Source organism: Peromyscus maniculatus, chromosome 15, assembly GCF_049852395.1.
Source record: "Peromyscus maniculatus bairdii isolate BWxNUB_F1_BW_parent chromosome 15, HU_Pman_BW_mat_3.1, whole genome shotgun sequence".
Taxonomy (NCBI): Eukaryota; Metazoa; Chordata; class Mammalia; order Rodentia; family Cricetidae; genus Peromyscus; species Peromyscus maniculatus.
This window is the reverse complement of record NC_134866.1, coordinates 82,961,634-82,985,249: the sequence shown is the minus strand read 5'-3', so window position 1 is coordinate 82,985,249 and position 23,616 is coordinate 82,961,634. Positions and strand designations below refer to the sequence as shown.

The window sequence follows — 23,616 nt, the reverse complement described above, 5'->3', positions numbered from 1 at the left end:
AATATTTTCATGGGCTGAGGATGTAGGGAAGAGTGCTTATCCAGCAAGTGTGAAGACTTGGGTACCATCCACAGCACTAATAAGCCAGGTATGGTGGGGCATGTCTGAAACCTTACTCCTCAGGAGGTGGAAGCAAAAGATCAGAAGTTCTGAGTCTTTCTTGAGTTTGAGCCAGCGTGGGATACAAGAGGCCCTGAACTACCTTTAGTTGTTTCAAAGGCAGTGCCAGTTAAATAAATGACTCTACCACATTTGCCCATACTTATCTATTAAAAAACAAACAAAAAAAAAAACTATGACACTCCAGGCCAGTGAGGGGGCTTAGTGGATGGAGGTACTTGTCCATAAATCTGATGTCCTGAGTTCAATGCTTAATGGTGGATTTGTGAACAAGAATTCTTGGAAAGGAGCTCTTGTCTGTCAAGGTTGATTGATTACTACTTAAATGATGTGGACAGGTCGGAATGTTGCAGGTCCAGAGCCTAATTACAACTTATCTTGAGCTATCATTAATTCCCTAAATAGCCATTTCTTGCCTACCTCTGTGTCAGACCTAACATCCTGTGACTAACAGATAAAAACCTCCTTAAATGTATGAGGTTACAAAACCCAGTTTCTCACAGTCACAAGGCTGAGCCATTAGACAACACCTGAGGCCTATGGCTGAGCTCACCCCATTTTGCTGTAACTGCCTTTTTAATGTTTCTACCAATGTGTTTGAAAAGCACCTTCATTTACGACTTTCTTTGTTCTGAAACTATAAAAACTTTTGTGAAATTTCTTCCACTTTGGAACATGGAATTTGGGGTAACACAAATCTGTTTTCCTCAGCTACAGTCACTCATATTTGGCTCCAGAGCAAACTATCTCATATCCCATTTGAGATGCTATAGAGGGCAAGAGCTCACAGATAAGCACTAGAGAAACCAGAATTGTTAAACACACAGGTTTTCTTCTTCAGTGGAGGAAACTGACACCCATTTCCCATCCAGAAGGCTGGAAATGGATGTGTTAATACCTGGCAAATTTTGCTGTTCTGTAAACCTAGCCCTTACCGAAACTCCCAGAATCCTGAGCATCATCTCAGTCAACACAACCCATCCTCATGAAAGAGGTCCCATGTACTTTACAAAAGAATTTGCTACTATGCTGATTACAAGCCCTTCCCCCATAGGCCCTGAACCTGAGCGCTGTTCTCAGTCAATAGAACACATTCTTGTGGGGAAATGTACAAAGAAATGGACTCTGCAAAGTAGTAGCCATGCCTACAGCTTTGTTGTGATATTTGTCATGAGGAAACTTTTCCCCTAGGTTTTACAGTGTTTAAATGTGTAAAGAATAAATCGCTTGGCATCAGACTCCAGAAGTTTTGACCCAGCACCAGTTAAGTTGTGCTGACCTGAATTTCATTCTTGACTTCACTGTAGTGAAGTTTTTTGTTTCTTGTTTTTTGTTTGTTTGTTTGTTTGTTTTTGTTTTGTTTTGTTGTTTTGTTTTGTTTGTGTGTTTACTCTTTATTCTTTTAGGAACCCACCACCCAGCTCCCAGATAAATCCAAAAAGACTTACCCTTACTTATAAATGCCCAGCCTTAGCTTGGCTTGTTTCTAGCCAGCTTTTCTAACTTAAACTATCCCATTTCTCCTTTACTACATTTTACCTTTGGGCTTTTCACCTTTCTTTATTCTATATATCTTTCTTTACTTCTTACTCTGTGTCTGGCTGGGTGGCTGGGTGGCTGTGTGGCTGGGTGACTGGGTGGCTGTGTGGCTGTGTGGCTGGGTGGCTGGGTGGCTGTGTGGCTGTGTGGCTGGGTGGCTGGGTGACTGGGTGGCTGGGTGGCTGGGTGACTGGCTGGGTGGCTGGATGGCTGCGTGGCTGCGTGGCTGTGTGGCTGGGTGACTGGGTGACTGGATGACTGGGTGGCTGGGTGACTGGCTGGGCGGCTGGGTGGCTGGGTAGGTGGCTGGGTGGCTGGGTGGGTGGCTGGGTGACTGGGTGGCTGGGTGGCTGGGTGGGTGGCTGGGTGACTGGGTGGCTGGGTGGCTGGGTGGCTGGGTGGCTGGGTGACTGGGTGGCTGGGTGGCTGGGTGACTGGGTGACTGGGTGACTGGGTGGCTGGGTGGCTGGGTGGCTGGGTGGCTGGGTGGCTGGGTGGCTGGGTGGCTGGCTCCTGGTATTCTCCTCTCCTTCTCCTTTTCTCACTCCTCTCTCCAGCCTAGATTTCTCCTTCTGTTTATTCTCTCTGCCCGCCAGCCCCACCTAACCCTCCCCTGCCTAGCTATTGGCCATTCAGCTCTTTATTAGACCAATCAGGTGTTTTAGACAGGCAAAGTAACACAGCTTCACAGAGTTAAACAAACACAACATAAAAGAATGCAACACATCTTTGCATCATTAAACAAATAGTCCACAGCATAACTGAATGTAACACATCTTCAACAAATATTCCACAACATCTCACCTGGATTTGATGGGCATTAATGGTTGCAGACAACCCTGCAAGGTGAGAGTTATGTTTTTGCACTAACAGAAGGAGAGAACCAAATCCCAAAAGTAGTCCTCACACCCACACTGCAGGGTGCCTACACACATACAAATACACCAAAAAACCCTCTAACATGAAAATAAATAAACCAGTTATTCTACATGAACATATGGTTAGCATTCACCCTCACACACAATCGATCAATAAAAAGAAATTTTAAGCCGGGCGGTGGTGGCGCACGCCTTTAATTCCAGCACTCGGGAGGCAGAGGCAGGCGGATCTCTGTGAATTCGAGGCCAGCCTGGGCTACCAAGTGAGTTCCAGGAAAGATGCAAAGCTACACAAGAGAAACCCTGTCTTGGAAAACAAAACAAAAAAAAAATTTAAAACTGAGTCATTCCATAAAAGCATAAATCGGGGCTGGAGAGATGGCTCAGAGGTTAAGAGCACCGACTGCTCTTCCAGAGGTCCTGAGTTCAATTCCCAGCAACCACATGGTGGCTCACAACTATCTGTAATGAGATCTGGCGCCCTCCTCTGTATACATAATAAATAAATAAATCTTTAAAAAAAGCATAAATCATATTTTAAAATATTTAAAAGGAGAAAAATGAGAGTGCACAAAAAAAGAGAGAGAGAGAGAGAGAGAGAGAGAGAGAGAGGGAGGGAGGGAGGGAGGGAGGGAGGAAGGAAGGAAGGAAGGAAGGAAGGAAGGAAGGAAGGAAGGAAGGAAGGAAGGAAGGAAGGAAGGAAGGAAAAGAACCAAAGCATTTGGAACGTGCCTGAGGTTTTACCTGACACCATAGGTAATTCTCTTCTGACCCAGGAATTCACAAAATGTTCTCCCTGAGGGAAAGAAATTCAGGTTACTGACTGATTTATAAAATACGCATCTCTCTGTGAGCTGCAAGTGAAGGACTTCCCCCACTAAAGCCAAGTTTCCTTAGAGCAGCAGAAATGTTCACAAAGCAGTCCTTTAGTTTTGGGTTGATTCCTATTGATGTTGCAAAATGGGAATTTTCTCAGGGTCACTCTTAGGGGACACACAGCTCAACAAAAGAACTGCAGTCACACACAGATGCTTTTTGACTCATGAGGAACTGAGCCACAGGAAGGAAGCTCACCTCAGAAGGATCTTTCTTATTGAGCAACTCTCCCTCCGAGAAAACTGCACCCAGATTTTCAGTCTGTGCTCTCTGCAGACGCTGCTTCTGAGTCAGTCAGCCATGACATCCCCCCTTGGCTTCTGTTTGGGCTAAGTTTCCCACCTCTTGCCACTAGGAAGTCCTTACTACTTTAGAGCCTAGACAGCCAGGGGCAGGAGCCAGCTCTGAGGGCCCTGCTGTCACCAGGAACTAGGACAGAAGACTGAGTCAGGCATCCAGAGGGAGGCAGCAGGAAGCCAGGGCAGTGGCCTCAGTCAGAGGGAAGATGAGGAGGCAGCGGAAGCCACCCAAAGCCAGCTTAAAAAACCACATGGGTCCAGCTGAGCAAGACCACAAGATTGTTGTGTCTCCACTCTGCAGAGAGGCGGGAAAACTGATCCATGGAAAATAAAAATCCTCACCCTGAGGATTCAAATATTACTAGGTGATGAACACACACTGTTGTCAAGAGTTTGCTGTTGTGAATTACCGTTACATGGACAAATCCCTCGTAGCTTTTAATATACTGGGCAATTTCCTCTGAGGATTTCTTACTTTGAAGGAATTCACACCTATAATTAAAATATACCCCAATAAATAGAGATGTTCTAAATCACAATGAGTATTTGATAAAACCTATTGAACTACCGGACTTTATACATCCGTGAAACTGTCAAAAGGAAAAAAACAAAAACAAAACAAAAACCAACTTGCCCCCAATAGCAGGCACAAGTCCTGCCCAGGTCCAAAACAGATGGTGGCCCAGGACTGAGAGGGAGAGGTAGACACAGGGTCCCACCCTTCACCAAGAAGCTATTTGCAATCGATACCTGCCGATAACGGGAAAATCAGTCTTCTTCAATGGAGTGTCACTGGTGTAGCAGGCACACTCTAGGACAGGCCCCAGACCCAGGAACAGTTGGCCAACACAAAATGAACTCCATATTATTTCTGTGGGCATTTGTTTCGTTTTGGGTTTTTGTTTGTTTTGGGTTTTGTCTTACTAGTTTTTTATTTGTTTTGGTTTTCGTGTGTGTGTGTGTGTGTGTGTGTGTGTGTGTGTGTGTGTGTGTGTTGAAATTGACTGAGTAGCAAAGTGGGGAAGATCTGGGAGGAACTAGAGGGGGAAACATAACCAAACTGTATTGTATTAAAAAATTCACTCCAAACCTTACTCATGAAAATTACCATTGTTTGTTTATATTAGTGACAACACCTGTGGTTATTAAAACTGGATCTTCAGATGGCTTTTATTTTTACTTTATAATGAGGTGCCCCTGTGTTGCCCAGGCTAATGATAAACTCCTGGCCTAGAGCAATCTTCTGCCTCAGCCTCAGGAGCAGCTTCAGCTGTACGCACACACCACCGCGCTCTGCTGTCATCTCATTAAACCAAATGTGCAAGACAAGCCATGAAGAGACGGCCCCACAGTAAACAGAGGGGGGACTCCGGTGCCGTTCTGAGGGGATGATGTTTCAATCACAATGAGCATTTGATAAAACCTGTTGAACTACTGGAGCCTAGTTCCCCTGGTCAGATCAGCCGGTGACAGTAGAGGGAAACAGGAAAATTAGTTTACCATATTCCACCCGCTAAACAAAAGATCATCATAAGGTTTAAAGTAACAGATATTAATCTATTAATTTTGATTTTTATAACGTATTGAACATCTTCCTGAAGGGCATTCCCTTCCCATAAAAATGAAGCTACTTTTAAGATTAAACAAAATTCCTCTAACTGACACTGACGTTTCTTTCTCATGGTGTGGTAAGGAGTGGACTGGTCAATGGGGATGATGAAATGCCCTATTCCCATCTAATCTTAATCACATGAGAAGAAGAACTCCATCACATGACCCAAAAAGGTCTCAAGGGTTCCATTAAACGTCTGTGGCAGCCAGGGATTGGCTCCATTTTTCACATATTTCTATGCATTGCTCTATGTCTGCATTTAATCCACGTAGCACACAGCACCTGGGGTGGACTACAGAGAACTGAGGTTATTGGTCCTTTGAAAAATATTGTAATAAGTCAACTTACTTTTAAAATGTTTCAGTACTTTTTTTTTCTTTTGAGATAGGATCTCAACATAGGCTCGCTTTAGGCTTTCTGGATAGCAAAAATAAAAAGCTTGAGTTCCTGATCCTCTTGCCTCCACCTCACAAGGTCCGGAATTACAGGCATGTTCCCACCTCGACATTACTTTCTCAAATGGTGTTCTAAAAACTATTGCAGTTGCTAGACATGATGATACAAACCGCAATCCCAGAACATGGGAGTCAGAGAAACATGGATTGTAAGTTTGATGCCAGTCTAAGATACATAGCAAGTCCATGTTTCAAAACTTAAAATTACACTTAAATCAGCTTACATTTATTATTCAGCTTTTTTAAAAGTATAAGAAGATATTCAGATATTTTGTCAATATTTCATAAAAGCAGTGACCAAGCCACGGTTTAAAACTGAAGTCTAAGAAACTAAGGATAAATAAAACAACAAGAAATTTGGGGCCTGAGTTCTGATGCCAGCCCTGTGCTCATGCTGACAAACGGATGGAAGGTATATCAGTCATTGCACGTAATGCATGACAGGTTTTGCAAGACCTACAAGCTATACATTGTTATCTGCATTTTACATTCAAGATTCTAAGAGGGTCAGGGTTTCATTTCAGAGCTGGAAGTCAGGCCGCCTGGATGTGTGAGCACACCTCAGTCCACCTCTATCTGGAGCTTCTTGTGTGAGCAGGCCTCACTCCTTCAAGCTGTGGAGCCAGTCCCTGAACGGGCTCCTCTCCTTGTGTGGGTCTGTTCCCTCTGCTCTGTCAGAGAAGGGACAGAGGGCCACTGGAGGCAGATGCGCAGCCCCCATTAGGGCTGATCACATGATTACTTGGGAACGATATGGCATGCGGTGGTCCAGAGTACAGCCAGCAACACTAAACAGAGGCCCTGAGGACAAGCAGACACGGTAGAGACGGTTTAGAAGCCCAGGAGCAGCAGCATGGGTTCTGGCTGAGGCCGGAGCGAGGCAGGTCCATCTGCAGGGCACACTGCCACCTCCCAAGGAGCCACAGTGGCATTCCAGGATCTGCTCATCATGGCCGCATCATCCCCGTAACCACACCGCTGGTTTTCAGGAAACTGTTCTCCCTCTGTCCACTCTGTCTTCACCTCTTTTTCCTTTCCTCTTCATTCCTTCTTCCTTCTAACCTCTTTTTCCCTTACTTTCTTTTAGAATTCTTTTCCAAATAATTTAAGTGAAGAAAGCAAAATGTGAAATTTTCTCACCACCTCACTGCTCAGCAAACTCAAACCTAATATACAATGAAACAATATAAAAAGATTGTTTCGCCGGGTGTTGGTGGCGCACGCCTTTAATCCCAGCACTCGGGAGGCAGAGCCAGGCGGATCTCTGTGAGTTCGAGGCCAGCCTGGGCTACCAAGTGAGTTCCAGGAAAGGCGCAAAGCTACACAGAGAAACCCTGTCTCGAAAAAAAAAAAAAGAAAAAAAAAAAGATTGTTTCATAACATTTCCTATACATTTTCTAATGTAGTTTAAGCTTCTTTGAAAGGCTGCTCGCCCTATGTGAATTGTGCACATTTATGTTTCCATTTAAACATTATCATAGATAACCTTATATTTTTTTCAGCATGGCTGCCTGTGTGCAAGGTGCCTTGTAAATTTTACCTATTTGTGTGGTGATGTTTTGTTTTTGTTCTAACAAATAAAGCTTGCCTGAAGATCAGAATGCAGAGCCAAGCCACTAGTTAGCCAGAGGCCAGGCAGGGATGGCGCACACGCCTTTAATCCCAGCGCTCGGGAGGCAGAGGCAGACGGATCTCTGTGAGTTCAAGACCACCCGGGGCGACACAAGATTGATCCAGTCCAAAAGAGCTAGGCAGTGGTGGCACATACCTTTGATCCCAGCACTTAGGATCTCACACCTTTAATCCCAGCACTAGGGAGGTAGAGACAGGAAGTGACGTGGCAAGCTTGCTCCCTTCTGGCTGAGGATTTTGTAGAGGTAAGAACTAGTAGCTGGGTGCTTTGCGTCTCTGACCATTCAACATTTATCCTGATATCTGACTCTGGGTTTTTATTAAGACCAACTAGGATTTGTGCTACATACTTGGTTGTGGGTGACCTAGCATCTCCCCAAGAACCTTTCTGTACACAGTAGTAGATTACAAATGTTTGGAAAGAAAATAAAAATTTTCCAGGCACAGTGGTGCACACCCACAATCCTAGCGCATCAGAGGCTGATGCCGGAAGATGGTCAAGTTGAGGCCAGCCTGGGATATATCAGGGAACCATGTCTATAAAATAAAAAAAATCCCTTTCAACCCAAGCACCAACTTGCCAAAATTACAAAATAATGCTGCCAAAAATAAATAAATAAATAAAAACATTCAGCCAAGAATGAAGTGTAGGAAATTATACAAGACAGATTAAGGAACTTCTTTAAAAAAATAACTGACAAGGAAAAAGATGAGAAAAAAATTAAATCTCTAACTCTGATCTGCTAAGACAGCTAAGAGGGGAGATGTGCTTGCTACAAAAACCGACAACCTAAGTTTGACACCTGGACCCCACAACTGCAGGTCATCTTCTGACTTCTACACACACACATTGGCATATGAACAGCACCCCCTACCCCCACACTAAAATGTGTAAAGAAAAATGGAGTTAATTTGAAATGAGGCAGTGATGCCATCTTCCTCTAGGAGACATAATGATGCTGTGGTCCAGCTTGTTTTTAAAGTCTTATTGCTGTAATAGCAACAGCATTGTAAGGTCCCTGGAATTCACTTTGAATTAACCTGGTTATTGTTATTCCATGGAAAACAGTGGCAGGAGATAGATGAAATATTTACTGACCAGGTGCTGAAAAGTATTTATTATGCTATTCCTTTTATTTTTATGAGCTATTCCATAATGAAAGCTTGAAAACCAGTGAAAGGAATAAATCTTTATTTGTCAGAACTACAAAACCAGTACTAAACAGATGACTAAAAATAATTATCATATACATTTTCTAAGCAGGGATCTAAAGACCACGCCCACTGCAATAACAAAACCTTGAATCTTGGAAACAAACATTTGTGTGTGTGTGTTGTGGCACTGGGATGTGGGCAAACTATGCATCTGGTCCTTTCATCTTTTAGCAGAGTGTGGCTTTAAACTCCCAATTCTCTAGTCTCCACCTTCCTAGTACAGGGATTACAGGTGTGTGTCCCTGCATCCAGCAAGCATTTTCATTTGGTGTTTGTTCTGCAGTATGTGAAACTGCTTGTAATGCTTTAAACATTCTTATTTTCTTTCATTTATACAGCAATTCCACCCCTGTGCAGATTAACGCATTTATTAGTTAAGGTAAATCCGGGACGCGCTGCTTGACAGACATTATCTTAGTATTGGGGATAATAGGAAGATGGGTTAGTAGGCAAAACGCCTCACCACAAGCATGGGGATCTAGAGTCTGAATCCCTGGTACGTGCATGCCAAGGTGGGGTATGGTCACACATGTCTTTAACCCTACCCTGGGATAGCAGAGGCAGGCAGGTCCTAGGGGATCACTAGCCAGCTAGTCTAGCCAGTCTATGAGTTCTGGTTCAGTTATCCCAGTCTCAAGATAGGTAGAAAGTAATAGGGAAGACATTCGAGGTCATCCTGTAGTCCATATGTGCACATTCACTTACACACACACACACACATACACACACACACACACACACACACACACACACACACACACACAACCAAAACCATGTCTTGAAATGAAAGTAAAATAACTTTTTTTGGTTTTATTGAGATAGAGTTTCTCTATGTATTAGCCCTAGCTCCTCCTCCTTCTCCTTTTTTTTTTTTTTTTTTTTTTTTTTTTTTTGGTTTTTCAAGACAGGTTTTCTCTGTTTAGTCCTTGCTGTACTGGAACTCACTTTGTAGACCAGACTGGCCTTGAACTCGGAAATCTGCCTGCCTCTACCTCCCAGCCTTGGCTCTTCTAAAACTCACTCTGTAGACCAGGCTGGCCTCAAACTCACAGAGATCTGCCTGTAAGTTTGTGTGTGACTAGCTCTTCCTTGCTTGAAAAATTCTGGGTGATCCTATATTGAATAAAAGAAAGATCAGAACTCAAAGGAAAACTCCAACAATGTGGCTCTTTTGTCTCTAGTTTTATTCTGCTTTTTTAAAAATTGCAATTTTTAATCATAAAATATTTATTCACTTACTTGGGGAACCACTTGGCATGCTCCTTCCAAGGATCGTCTCCTTCTTCCCAGTTTCCCAAGCATCCACCACAGGAGAAACACTGCACGGTGTCCCTTTTACCTGCAGATGCAGTGACATGTTTTGACTGGCCAGCAATGGCACCAGATGTCTCTTGGAGGCTACCATATTTTACCAAACCAAAATGGACTCTTTATGACCTCTCTGGCTGAATCTACATCCAGAGTTCCACTACTGTAAATGACCCCAATAATGCAATTCTGCGTATTGGACCTCCACCCTCTAGCCATGGTCTTCTTTCATAGGCACATCCCAGGGCCCTGCACATCCTAGCTAAGCAGTCTAGCACCAAGCTGTACCCTGAGGCCACAGCAATATTTTCTAATGTCCATATTTAAAGAAAAGTAACCTTTTATTTTATATATATATATATATATATATATATATATATATAATGCAACAGCTAACAATTGACAAATACTGCAAATAAAAACATGAAACTAAACTTTATATTTTATAGAAACACCTCACAAAATGGAATCCAGTTACCTGTAAAGACAAAGCCAGCTGCTGAGAGCACACGGGGCGATGTCCCATGGGCATAAAACGGCCAGTTCTCAAAGGACTCCAGTCTGGCCTCCTCTTTTTGGTACCTTGCTTTGCCACCTCTCAGCTTCTCGGGACTCTTCACCCTGATGTCATACTTGCCGATGTTACCGACGTCTTTGCCCAAAAGGAACTCGCATCCTGGGCACAATCTCCTGTGGCTTTCTATGGGAGTTTTCCTTAGGCTGGTACAAAAGAGGATTAAGCTGCAGCAGAAGCACTGAACCCCAAGTTTCACCCCAGTAAAGTAAAACCCAGCGGCTGCCATGTCCTGTGGCGTCCATGATCTGAACGTGTCATAGGTCACGAAAGTCTTTAATCGCTTGGCTTCACTGCGCATGTGCGAGTTAAAACCTGTCTTCATTTTTATTTGTTCTTTATGGTCTTCTTCTTGTTGTCTCTTGGTGAGCTGAGCTGCATCCACACCAAGAAGAGCAGAGAGCTCAGGGAGAAAATCATCATCAAACTTGGGAACTTGCTCAGAGACCTCCCCGTGAGTGGCCATTTTCTAAAAGGAAAAGGAAAGCAAATGGTAGTGGCAGTGATGGTTTTTATTATAAGAAGCATGAATTCAGGGCTCATGAGGTAGCTCTGTGGATAAAGACACTTGTAGTCAATCATCGGACCCATATGGTAGAAGGAGAGAACTGACCTCCATCCACATGGACACAGTGATACATATACTCATGCTCCCTGCCCCACACAACCAAATAAAGGTAATAAAAAAATTTAAATGCAGATCATGTCTCAGCTTATAAAAAAGGCAGAAGATATTGAAGAAATACCTAGATTGTCAAGACAAAAAGGAAGTTGTTTGGGAAATTATAAAACATCAATATTCAGGGCTGGAGAGATAGCTTAGAGGTTAAGCGCACTGACGACTCTTCCAGAGGTCCTGAGTTCAATTCCCAGCAACCACATGGTGGCTCACAACCATCTATAATGAGATCTGGTGCCCTCTTCTGGCCTGCAGTCATACATGCTGTATACATAGTAAATAAATAAATCTTTGAAAAAAAATCAGTATTCATCTGCTTACTCAAGAAATAATCGCTGTGTCTGCTTGTATGCCAAGCAATCGGGCTAGACCATGAGGACCAACATGAACAAGACAAACAGACCTGGTTCCATTTACAAAAGCTTCCAATTATTTTTTGCTTCTTACTCTGAGATAGAATCATGCTATGTATCCCATGCTAGCCTAGAACTCATGGTCAAGGCAGGCAGCATAGGAAATGGTTTAGCCTGGGACTCTATTTGGTTTAGGTTACACACATCTTCCTCTTGAATAACCTTTATATACTACACACACACACACACACACACACACACACACACACTCACCCTCCTCCAGACTCCAGCCTGCACTGGGCTACTCTTATCTCTGAACCACTCCTGGCAACAATCAAGTTTAGACAATCTCTAGTCAAGTGTATCACCAAAGTATTAGGAAGGAAGATTGAACAGGTTGAGCTCGCACGAACTGGTTTGGGGCCCATGTGCAGGAAAGTAAAACTGTGTTCTCAAGCAAACGTTTATAGAAATTGTGCATAATTAGTATGCATAAGAGATTCAGGTGCATTATGGGAGAGGATATGCTCAGGGACTAAAGGTTTGGCTAGTTTAAGCCTGTCCACCAAAATAGAGAACCACTATTACCACCAGTAACCAATCCCCTCCTCTCCTTCAATCCTGGGAATGAAAGCCTCCAAACAATAATCAGGGCCCTTCAGTACTCTCATTCACATGGACATTTGTGCTGTGGATATCACTCTGTATAAATAAAATGCTGATTGGCCAGTAGCGAGGCAGGAAGTATAGGCGGGACAAGCAGAGAAGAGAATTCTGGGAACAGGAAGGCTGAGTCATGAGACGCGGCCGGCCGCCGCCACCATGAGTAGCAACATGTAAGATACCAGTAAGCCACGAGCCATGTGGCAAGGTATAGATGGATAGAAATGGGTTAATTTAAGATAAAGAACTAGGGCTGGAAAGATGGCTCAGAGGTTAAGAGCACTGACCGATCTTCCAGAGGTCCTGAGTTCAATTCCCAGCTCCCATGTGGTGGCTGGCAACCATCTGTAATGAGATCTGGCACCCTTTTCTATATACATAATAAATAAATAAATCTTTTTAAAAAAAAAGATAGAAGAACTAGATAACAAGAAGCCTGCCACAGCCATACAGTTTGTAAGCAATATAAATCTCTGTGTGTTTACTTGGTTGGGTCTGAGTGGCTGAGGGACTGGCCTGACCGTGGGCCAGGCAGGACTGGAGAAAACTCCAGTTACACATTTGTCCACCTGACAGCGTATCCCTCTCTAAATCTGTAACATCACTTTGCTCTGGATAGTTATTTTGCTTCTTTTAAAAATCTGTGAATGCAGCCGGGCGGTGGTGGCGCACGCCTTTAATCCCAGCACTCCAGAGGCAGAGGCAGGCAGATCTTTGTGAGTTCGAGGCCAGCCTGGTCTTCAGAGCGAGATCCAGGAAAGGCGCAAAACTACACAGAGAAACCCTGTCTCGAAAAAAAAAAATAATAAATCTGTGAGCCCTTATTTTCAGTTGTCTGAATAAAAGGCCAAGAGCCTCTTAGAACACCCAACCCAGACCATCTCAGCCTACAAAATGCTATACAGGTTTGCATCACCAAGACCAGTTCCAAATGTTAATTATGAAATCATTGTTGTGATGTGGGTATATATTTACCATGCATGTTAGAATAAAATATATACAAAGTTCCATAACCTGGTAGAGACAATTTGACAAAGTTACTCAGTTCTTTAAAACTGTTGTGTGCTGTGAACATACTTTTCAGGTTTAGTGTTCTGCATGTAAATTCTGGAAGGTCCAGAGTGGACTGCAAAACGGTAGTGCTAGCAACAGTGTCCTAACTCAGGCAGGACTCTGGCCAGGGAAACAGAAGGTCGCTGCGTAAACAGAAGCCTAAACTCAGCATTCCTCAGGAAGCTCAAGAGCAGGTTTCTGTTTACCAGGAAAATCACTACCTGCCTTATCTACCTGCCTGAAAGAGTCAACTACCTGAGGCAAGGGCATCTAGCCTGCACTGACTCTCAGGTTGTTCTGGACCATGGCTCTCCTCTTATTACAGCCTGTCTCCCTAAAACTGACAAGGCGTTTCCTATGCTGCTACTCTCTGCCCTCCAAGAGAACACCTGGCAGTTTTACTCCCAAATAAACTTTTCTTTCTACCCACGGAGTGGTCCAGTTTTGTGGTTTCACTGTGCCCTTGCTTACAAACTCCAGGCGCCCCACTGTTGCAGGCAAGGATCTGAGTCTGGCAGGCAGCCACCGGGGTTCCCAGGTTCTTATACCTCTTTACCATGGGCTGTATGGCGCACATGGATAGTTACATGCAAGGAGATAGTTTATTAAAGAAGAGATTCTGATCAGCTAAGAATGATGGGGGAGGGGGGAGACTGGAGAAATGGCTCAATGGTTGAGCGCATCTGTTGCTCTTCCAGAGGTCCTGAGTTCAATTCCCAGGAACCACATGGAGGCTCACAACCATCCATAATGAGAACTGGTGCCCTCTTCTGGCCTGCAGGCATACATGCAGGCAGAACACTGTATACATAATAAATAAAACCTTTAAAAAAAAAAAAAAAGGAATGATGCCAGGCCTGGATCATGACCCCAACCCAAGAGAGGAAGGGAAAACAGCTCTGCATGACATTTCACACAGTATCTGCCTTTCCCAGTGTTTTTACGAAGTTAGCTCTTCTTGAGCATGCTCCCTTGGTTGAGTAAAGCCCAGGAGGGGAAGGACTTCCAGTCTTGCACTGTTGCTACCTTTCATGTTAATCTCTGAAACCTCCTCCTCCACCCTATTCCCTATTCTTTGGGAACATAACTATTGTTATTAGGTGGCCACAGAATTTATTTCCTCTTAGTTAAAAGTTACATTGCACCATTAGCAAATATATATCTGCAATGTACTGGGGTGGGTTTTAGGGACTGAGCCCAGGTTATCTTTTTTGGCTGACAGGCTTGGATTAACCAAGCCCTTAGCTCTTTCAGTGGTCTAGGGTGGGTGTTAGAGATTGAGCCCAGGGCCTTTTGCATACATACTAGGAAAGTACCCACCTCTCCCCATGAGGAGAGCCAGCACAGCCATGGGTATCACAGGGACCAAGAAAAACGAGCAATGGTAGACAGAGACACAAGACTCTGGGTTCCCTTTTTATTTTCCCACTACTACTTATACATTGTTTACCTAGCTACTAGAGATAGCCCAGCAACCAGGGCTTGAGCAAACGGTATTTTTTGCTCCCTTATCTTAATTCTTTCTTTTGCACTCTCCTGCCCTTAGGGACATTCTGATCTGCTCCAAAGATTAGAACATTTCATATTACTGTCTCCTCCTTTAAGAGCTAATCCAACAGGCTTGTCAATCACCCAACCAAGAGACTTCCACAGGAAATCTGATTCACCTGAAGATATGCTATGAAGATGGAGGAATAGTTATCTCTGTTTAGGTGGAAGCCCTGCCACCAGCACCATATACCCAAGGAGTCTGGGATGGTTAAGTGGAAGCCCCGCCTCTCTCTCCCCCCAGACCCCACCCCTAAGAAAGCCCGCCAAGAGTCAGCCCCTCCCCAGGGTTGCTCAAGACCACACCTACAGGCTACTTTTAAGACCTGGTCACCGTACCTGCCGTGTGCTCTCATACTCTCTCCCGCCTTCCCAAGAGTCACCTAGGAGTTGCTTTGCTCTGCTCATGAAACCTGGACTTAATAATTCGGGCCTGATCTGATTTACTACATCGGCAGCGTTACTTACCGCAGGGGAGGCGGGGGATTAAAACTTTTCAATGTTGTTATTTTCAGAGCTTCCACCACACCTTACTGCTAAGCCTGCTCAAAAAAGAAAAAAAAAAACAATTTTCTCAATTCTGACTCAAAAGCTGTATCTTTGATAGTGTGAGACCAAAATGAGCCATCTTAGAAATAAGACCAAAATGCTTTCACCCTAAAATTAAGGCCTAAGATTTCTCCTTTTGGGAATAGGCCATTAGTTACTGAAACCAGTCAGTTCAGATTCCAGAAACCAGGAAGTGTAAAAGTACAGAGTCACAAGATAGTCACGAGATAATGCCTGCCGAACTATGGAATGTTCTCTCCCTGGTTTCCAGGGCAACTGACCACAGAAATACTCCCACCTGAGGGCAGCCAATGAGAAATGGTGGCGGGCAACCACTCCCTTAGAAGTAATTTCTAGAAGTCCCTAGAAGCGAGCCAATCAGAATTGTACCCGTACTAGCACCCCCTAAATGGTGTAACCTTGTGATTTTTCCCTTTAAAAGCTGAGCTTGCAGATAGGTGGGCACTTCCTCCAGCCTCCACTGCGTTGGATGTATTGGACGAAGTCCCTGCCTAGGCTTGTATTGCTTTTGGATATCCAGAATTAAACCTTGCTTTTGCATTCCGGCATGCTCATCTTTGGTGGTCTCTCTGGGGGTCACTGTCTGGACACAACAATAGCTCGATGGTTACAAGCACTGGATGTTCTTCCAGAGGACCAGGGTTCCATTCCGAGAATCCATGTGGCTGCTCGCAAAGGTCTGTTACTCCGGTTTCAGAGGGATCTATCGCCCTCTTCTGGCCTCTCTGGGCACCAGGTAACACCTGGTCGCACAGACATACATGCAGACAAACACCCACATACATAAAGATAAATAGTAAATAAATAAAATTCTTTAAACCTGTAACTTTTCCTTTTTTCTTTCTATTTCGTTCTTTGGATGTTGACCAAAAGCCTAAGCATGGGCTCCTGACACTTTAGACTCTGCATTTGTGGAGGTCTCTGAAGTTCTCCAAGCCCAACCCCGGCAGCTGCTTGTTGAACTTCATGGCTGAATTTGAGTTCTTGGGTCCTAACTGGAAAGCCTAACTTTCTCTCCTCTTCTCCATCCCTCTGTTTCTGGCAGCTGCCATGATTTATAGCTTGCCTGCCCCACTGTTTTCCTCTGAAACTCTAATAAAATGATCCCTGAGCTTCCTTCTGATTCTCTAACTTTTTTAATTAACAGGACTAAGAGCCCACAAAGGGAACCTCGGTTTTCCCTTAACACTTTGTGTGTGTGTACATTTGTGATGTGTGAGTGTAGGCACACCCACGCCACAGTGTTCCTGCGGAGGTCAGAGAACAACTTTTGGAAACTGTTTTTTTTTTTTCCTCCAACCTCCTCCGTGGTGGGATCCAGGGATCGAACTCAGGTTTGCAAGGCAATCTCTTTTATGTACAGTGCTTTTGTTTTCGTTTGGTTGGTTTTAGTTTTTGTTGTTGTTTAATTCAGTAACATTTCTTAATGGCTAATTACTCCCCTACAACAGAGCATTTAGCTTATTGCCATTTTTCTCGTCATAAACAAACATTTCAATATGCAAAAACAAAACCTTTTCCCCAAGCTTTAACATTTCCTTAGAATCAATTCCAGAAAAAGAATTGCTGAGTCAACCACATGCATGTTTTTAAGGATTCTGATGCGTGTCATGCACTGGCTCTGGCTAATGGTCATCTGAGGTCCTTTACCTTCAGTATGGTCAGGGTCCTGCTCCTTCCTCAGGTAGCTTCCTGCAATGGGACTTCACATATCAGAATTTGTGTCCCTCTGCAACAAGAATGAAAGTCTGCTTACAAACTGAGAACTGATTTCCCAAGGGAAAAGATTGGTCGGAAATCTTGATGACTTCCTAGTCCAACATCCTAGTGGCCATCTGGGGTGGTAGTCGTGGTCTTTGACAAGAGGCTCCAGTATACCAACAAGTATGTGGCTGATGCTTCCTTGGAACTGAGGTTGTGTGTATCCGTCAGAACCCACTGGACAATGGCCATGAAGTTCCTAAAGAGCCTGCTCTCACCGGGCGGTAGTGGCACACGCCTTTAATCCCAGCACTCGGGAGGCAGAGGCAGGCGGATCTCTATGAGTTCGAGGCCAGCCTGGTCTACAAAGGGAGTTCCAGGAAAGGCACAAAGCTACACAGAGAAACCCTGTCTCGAAAAAAAAAAAAAAAGAGCCTGCTCTCATTCAAACCACACATAAATTAACTCCTTCTCTACAAACACCTGCCATCCAACCCCAGTAACTGAAAACAGAGGTTTGCCAAAAATTTCAAACATGATATGTGATTTCTCCAGGAATCAAGAAAATCAAGAAACCTAGCCAATTTTTGTTCAACTTTATCTCAATCTGGTATCTAGTACATTAATTTTGTAAGTTAGGGTTATTAAGAGTAACCCAAGTAAATCCTAAGAACTTTATCATTTTTAGGTTTTGTTTTTCTCAGCTAACCAGCTCCTCCGAGGGGTTATCTGATTGACTGGAACTTTCAATTCAATCTCAGATAATTCAGATTCATGCATACAATGAAGCAGTGCTGCCTGGATGAATCAAATTGAAACTTTCGTCACTACTTTGTAACAGTAAGCAAGAGGATTTAAATATCCTCTGTGATAGCCAGTTGTGGTGGCGCATGCCTTTAGTCCCAGCACTCAGAAGCAGAGGTAGGCAGATCTCTGAGTTCAAGACCAACCTGGTCTACAGAGTGAATTCCAGGACAGCCAGGGCTACACAGAGAAAACCTTTCTCAAGCCTCCCCTCCCCCCGCAAGATAATTATAATAATAATAATAATAATAATAATATATCCTCTGGGAGCATCTTGAATGTGCATTGGTGTCCTTCCCCTTTCATAGCCTAATTTTTAATTTCTTCTAAAATAAGAATAAGAAAGAAAGCATGTACCAGCTCCTTAACTGAGCACCAGTGTCCCTGACCTTACTGTGCTCTTGCTATATAGTGTTGGTTAGCCTTGAACTTGTGGTAATCCTCCTGCCTCAGTCTCCCAAATGCTAGATAACTTAATGCATTCTTTTTTATTACATTTTGAAAGTGTGTGTGTGTGTGTGTGTGTGTGTGTGTGTGTGTGTGCACAGTGCATGGCAACTGTGTGGAGGTCAGAGTATATGAGTCAGGTCTCTCTTTCTACCAAGTGTATCCCAGGAATCACACAGGTTGGCAGGCTTACAGACAGGTACCTTTACCTGGGACTGAAGTGTGCCCCACCACTGCCAGGCAGGATACCCTAGGGGGAAACTGCTCTAATTATTTTTCTTTCATAATGTTGTGATGAATACTATGACCAAAGCCAAGAGCAACTTAGAGAAGAAAAGGTTTCTTTTAGCATACAAGTCCAGGTCACAGTGAGCGAAGTCAAGGCAGGAACCTGAAGGCAGATCTGCCTGCTATTCCACACAGCATTACCTCCAACTAAGGGACTCACTTCACAGGCAGTAAGTATAGCATAGTCTGTGCAGAATGCTGCTTGCTAGCTGGCCCACAGACCAGCTCATAATCAGCTAGCCTTCTTATATAATTCATGACCACCTGATTAGGGATGGAACTGCCCACAGTGGGCTGGGCCTCCCGACATTAATTAACAATCAAGACAATATCCCACAGACATCTCTACAGGTCAATCTGATGCTTGAATTTCCTCAATTGAGATCTCCTCTCGGATAATTCCAGGCTGTGTCAAGCTGACCTCCAAAGCCAACCAGGGCAGCAGCCTATTACTGGTGTTTTTGCTCTATGGTAATGCTGTTAAGCTGCTGTCTGAATATTAATGTTTATTCCCATAAGTTAGTGCTGCTCTCAATCTTGGCCAAAGAAATTCCTTCTGCAGTGGGCAGAAGCCATGTATATACTCCTATCTGGTCAAAGTTCTCAGAATAAGTAGCTGTGAATGATCAATGAGACATCTATATCGACCTCATCTTAGGATGAGAAGACAGAAAGAAAATAACTAATGAGAAGGAAGCTGTAAGATTCCTTTTTCTGGATATGATGTGGACATTGAACTCATAACTCACAGCAACTGTGGTTAACTGCACAAAGCCTCATAAGATTAAGCCAGTCACCATTCTAGCACAGACAGGGGTGTGGCTCATAAGGTCCCAGGCCAGCTGAATAAGCTCACTGGCAGTTTATGGCTGCTACGGGACAGTCTTTTTTTCCAGAGGTGTGGCCAGTTGTAGGTTCCCATAATGCAGAGGGTGCCCTCCCCACACCCATACAGACAGCACTAGTTGAACTCAGTTGATTATGAGGAAAAGCGGGGGGACATGAAGATGGGAAAGGGACCTGTATGGGGTGTGTGAGAGGACCTAAGGGGGTATATGACCATATACATTATATGCATGTATGAAATCTCAAAGAATAAATTAATACATTTTTAAAGCTTTAAAGAAAATAAAGTAGCCAAAGGATTTTAACACACAAACTCGCAGAATATATAAAGCCAATAAATTTTTGGAAAGATTAAAAAAGATATTATATATATCAAATAATAAGTAAAAATATATTTTTTAAAAGAATCATCTACATTTCTTCTGGGTTATACCTCAGAGAAGCCTGAACTGGCCTGATTGGCCTAACTTTTAAAACTCTTCTACGTAAGCATTTCAGGCAGGGACTCTCTATTATATCTCCAGAGGTCATTGTAAGGATTGTGGAATGAAGGGAAGCAAGGTCCCCAGTGGGCAGCATGGTGAAATTCAGGGAAGAGAAGAAGTGACTGAGGGGCGCTCCCAGAGAAGCTCCCTGATCATTCCCTGGAGATTTGCATTCGAAGGGAGGGGCACATACTAAAATCTCTACACTACAGTTCCAGGGTACCGTCGTCATGGCATGATATCATGTGCCAGAAGCTTGAGGGAGCTGGTCAAATCGTGCCTTCAGTCAGGAAGCAGAGAGCGATGAGTCCCTAATTTACTCTGTCTCTTTAAATTGACCTACTCTGGAGATTTCACAAGACTAAATTATAATATGAAGTCCTTCTGTTTGGTTACATTCCCTTGGCATAATGTTTTCAAAGTTCATCCCCACTATATAGCAAGCATCAGTACTTCACACTCCCTTGATCAACACTATATTTCTGTATATGGATGTCATATCTTATTTATCCAATCATATTTATCCAGGCATTTGATTTAATCATACTGTTTTAGATTTTATGAATAACCCTAGCGTACACATTAATGCTCAAGTGTGGGCATTTTTCACTCTAAAGTCTGTAAGTGCATTTTCATACATACAAATTAATTGCCCTTTGTTTCTAAGTAGCAGGTTTAGATATGGCAATACATTACGTACCATGGTCTAGTCACACCATTAAAGTTTCCTCACTACCTTCAGACTGTTTTATCCAGATCACTACAAATGCCCTTAGTTCCTCATTTCAGGCCCTTCGTCACATCACATTCCTCGTTGTTTTACTTCATTTGGAAAGAAGTTTCTTAGTACCCTGCACAGACAGCAGCAGACACGGCACTAACAGAGGAACTGCCTACTTGGCTTTTTGATTGATTCATTGATACGTCCATGTGAGACAGGAACTGACCATGTAGTGAGTCCACAATCATTCCCCTGCCTCCACTTCTTGAATGCTGGGATGATGGGTGTTTTCCACCATGCCCAACCATCATAATTGCTTTAAAGCCACTGTGGATTCTGCTCCTGTATCATCAGAAGGTTTCTTTTAATTCAACAAGTCTATAATAAATGAGAAACTTACTTTGGTGCTCTGACGATCTGAGGAGTTGGTGGAACAGACTATATAACCATTGGCATAAATTACCATGTTTTGAAATTTCAGAAGTAACTCCATTTATTATGTCCTTTTTGGATACCATTTCTAATGATTCGCCTGAACATTACCATCTGGTTTACTAGACTTGAGATCTTCCCATTCTCATTGTTTCCTTCTTTATGGATGACACTAATCTTCAGGTCATCATTCAACACAATTTGGAGCAAATGACCAAGTTATACATACAACAGCCTCTCTCATCTATTCCCCCGACATCTGGGTCACACGTAAAGTTCATCCATTTAGAGAACTTCTGAAAAATGAATCATTACTTAAACCAAAGGCATAAACTTAGAAACACCTTACTAACCACATATGACCAAACCACAGATCCTTGTCTGCGTTCTCAGCATTTCAGTTGTCCCACAGGAGTATTCAATTCAATACCTTTGGGTAGAGTTGAACAGACCCTCTTCATTACATGTTTTACATACTCTACCTTGGATCTGTCTCATCTAACTTGGAATATTTCTACTATCCATATTTCTGCAAAAACCTGCAGCAAACTGAAGGTTTTAATTTGTTTCATGTGTTTTTATTTTGGTTTGGGAACAGAGTCCTGTTATAAGCCCAAGTTAGCCTCCAAGTTGACATCCTCCTGCCTCAGTCTCCTGAGTGCTGGGATTATGTACATGTGCTACCATACCTGGCCAAACGGCAGACCTTTAAGGTAAAGTACACCTTTTCATTGAAAGGCACATCTGGCAATCATGCAGGAATGGTCACATTTATCAATACCTAATAAGATTAAAAAGAAACAAACAAAAACCTCCTTATCACTAGTATATGTCCCCCCGAGAATCATTCCTCTGAAGTCCGGCCAGGGCCAGCGTTCTGCTCCTCCGCTTTGCACAAGGAACTGGCCAGGACTGGGCAGCTTTGCTTAGTTACTCCATGTCTGCCAACACCAGCTGCCTTAGTCCTTTTGCTGGGATAAGACACCCTGACACAAACAGCTTAGAGAGAAAAGGTCACTCTGGCTTACGGTTTGAAGGCATAAATTCCAACGAGGCAAGGAAGATGTGGCAGAGGATCGGAGGCTCCTGGTCCTATTGTATCCTCAGCAAAGAAGCAGAGAAAGTAAGGAGTTGGGCCAGGCTATAAACCTGGAAGGACTCACTTCCTCCAGCGAGGCTCCGCCTCTTAAAGGTTCCACAAACTGCTCCAACAACTCTGGGAGATGGACAACAGAACTTCAAATACATGAGCTGCCTATAAGGGCTATTTTACAATCATATCACAATAATCAAGAACCAGCAGTCTCCACCAACTTTCTATATATCTGGACAGCTTCCTCTCCCACCTCATCCTTATGTTCGTTCCTCTTTCTTTTATTTAAAAAAAAAATATTTTATTGTGTTTCCTTTCTTTTGTGTGTGCTTGTGGTGCGGTGCACACATGCCACATCGTTGAAGCATGTGGTGGAGGTCAGTCTCTCCTTCAGTTAGGTAGATCCTAGGGATGGCTATCTCCCCATCTGATTCTTTTGTTTTGGCATAGAATCCCACACAAGCCCTTTAATGAGAAACCAAGAAAGTATTAGAGGAACAAAAACTCAAATTGCACAGTCAGGGAAGCTACCAGTTAAGGCTCTGTATTGTATTAACATGGTTAGTCAGGACCCCATAAGCGGTATTTCATTCTGAACAGTTTAAGATTGTCCTAGCTTTTTGTGACACTATTCTTGGGGAGACATGAACAAACATCTACTCACCCTAAATAAGAAACAAGCCACAAACCAAAGTAAGAGTACCACCAAAGTCCAACTTGAGGCCAGAAGTGGTGGTATACTTGGGAGGCAGGACTTGGGAGGTAGAGGCAGGCAGATCTCTGTGAGGTCAAGGGCAGCCTAGTCTACATAGCATGTTCCAGGCAAGCCAGAGCTATAGGGAAATCCTGTCTCAAAAAAAGAAAAAAAAAGTTCAGCTTGGTGAAGTAGTGAGTTTTATTGGGGTTCCTTACAGGAAGATGGGTGAGCAGCTACTTACAGGAGCAGACATGACTCAGTGTTGTAGCAACAAAAGCCCATCCCAGCACGTAGACAGCCCCACCTTCCAAAACCAAACAAAGGTGTAATCCATCCAAGTCCACAGAGTTCTGGGAAAGTCTCAAAATGGACTAACCTTGTTTTTAGCTTCTGTAGTTCTGCTTCTGGTTAGCTGTTTTTGTTACCTGAAGTGTGTCACCCCAGAACATGGATTCTGTGCTTACAGGTCATCCTAAAAAAGGCTCACGGCTACACTGGGATGCAAACACCCTGTGTAGCTGCCATCCAGCTAAGGAAGTCTTTCTGCTGGCTTCAACCCACGTTCCAGCAGTCTTCTCTGGTGGAAACCCCACATTTCTGGAGGTTCCACCAAAGTCCCAGAGGCCAGACCTGGAGACACTAGGTCTCAACCCCTTGGAGCAAAGAAGAGTGATGGTCAGGAGACTTTTAGGGGGTGCACAACCTGAGATGTTCCAGGTCCCCAGGGT

General features: G+C 43.6%; 1 protein-coding gene across 1 annotated transcript in view; it reads right to left on the bottom strand.

The window, feature by feature from the left end:
• LOC102914341 (baculoviral IAP repeat-containing protein 1a-like) overlaps window positions 1-22,261 on the bottom strand; it is a 60,845-nt gene extending 38,584 nt beyond the window's left edge. The window contains exons 1-7 of the mRNA XM_076552199.1: window positions 22,127-22,261; window positions 17,025-17,103; window positions 15,273-15,346; window positions 10,413-10,977; window positions 9,866-9,965; window positions 4,123-4,204; window positions 3,282-3,333 (exon numbers count right to left, since the gene is read on the bottom strand). Of these exons, the coding sequence (XP_076408314.1) occupies window positions 3,282-3,333; window positions 4,123-4,204; window positions 9,866-9,965; window positions 10,413-10,974 (796 nt within the window). The 5' untranslated portion in view covers window positions 10,975-10,977; window positions 15,273-15,346; window positions 17,025-17,103; window positions 22,127-22,261. The remainder of the gene's footprint in view (window positions 1-3,281; window positions 3,334-4,122; window positions 4,205-9,865; window positions 9,966-10,412; window positions 10,978-15,272; window positions 15,347-17,024; window positions 17,104-22,126) is intronic.
• Between the last annotated feature and the right edge of the window lie 1,355 nt (window positions 22,262-23,616).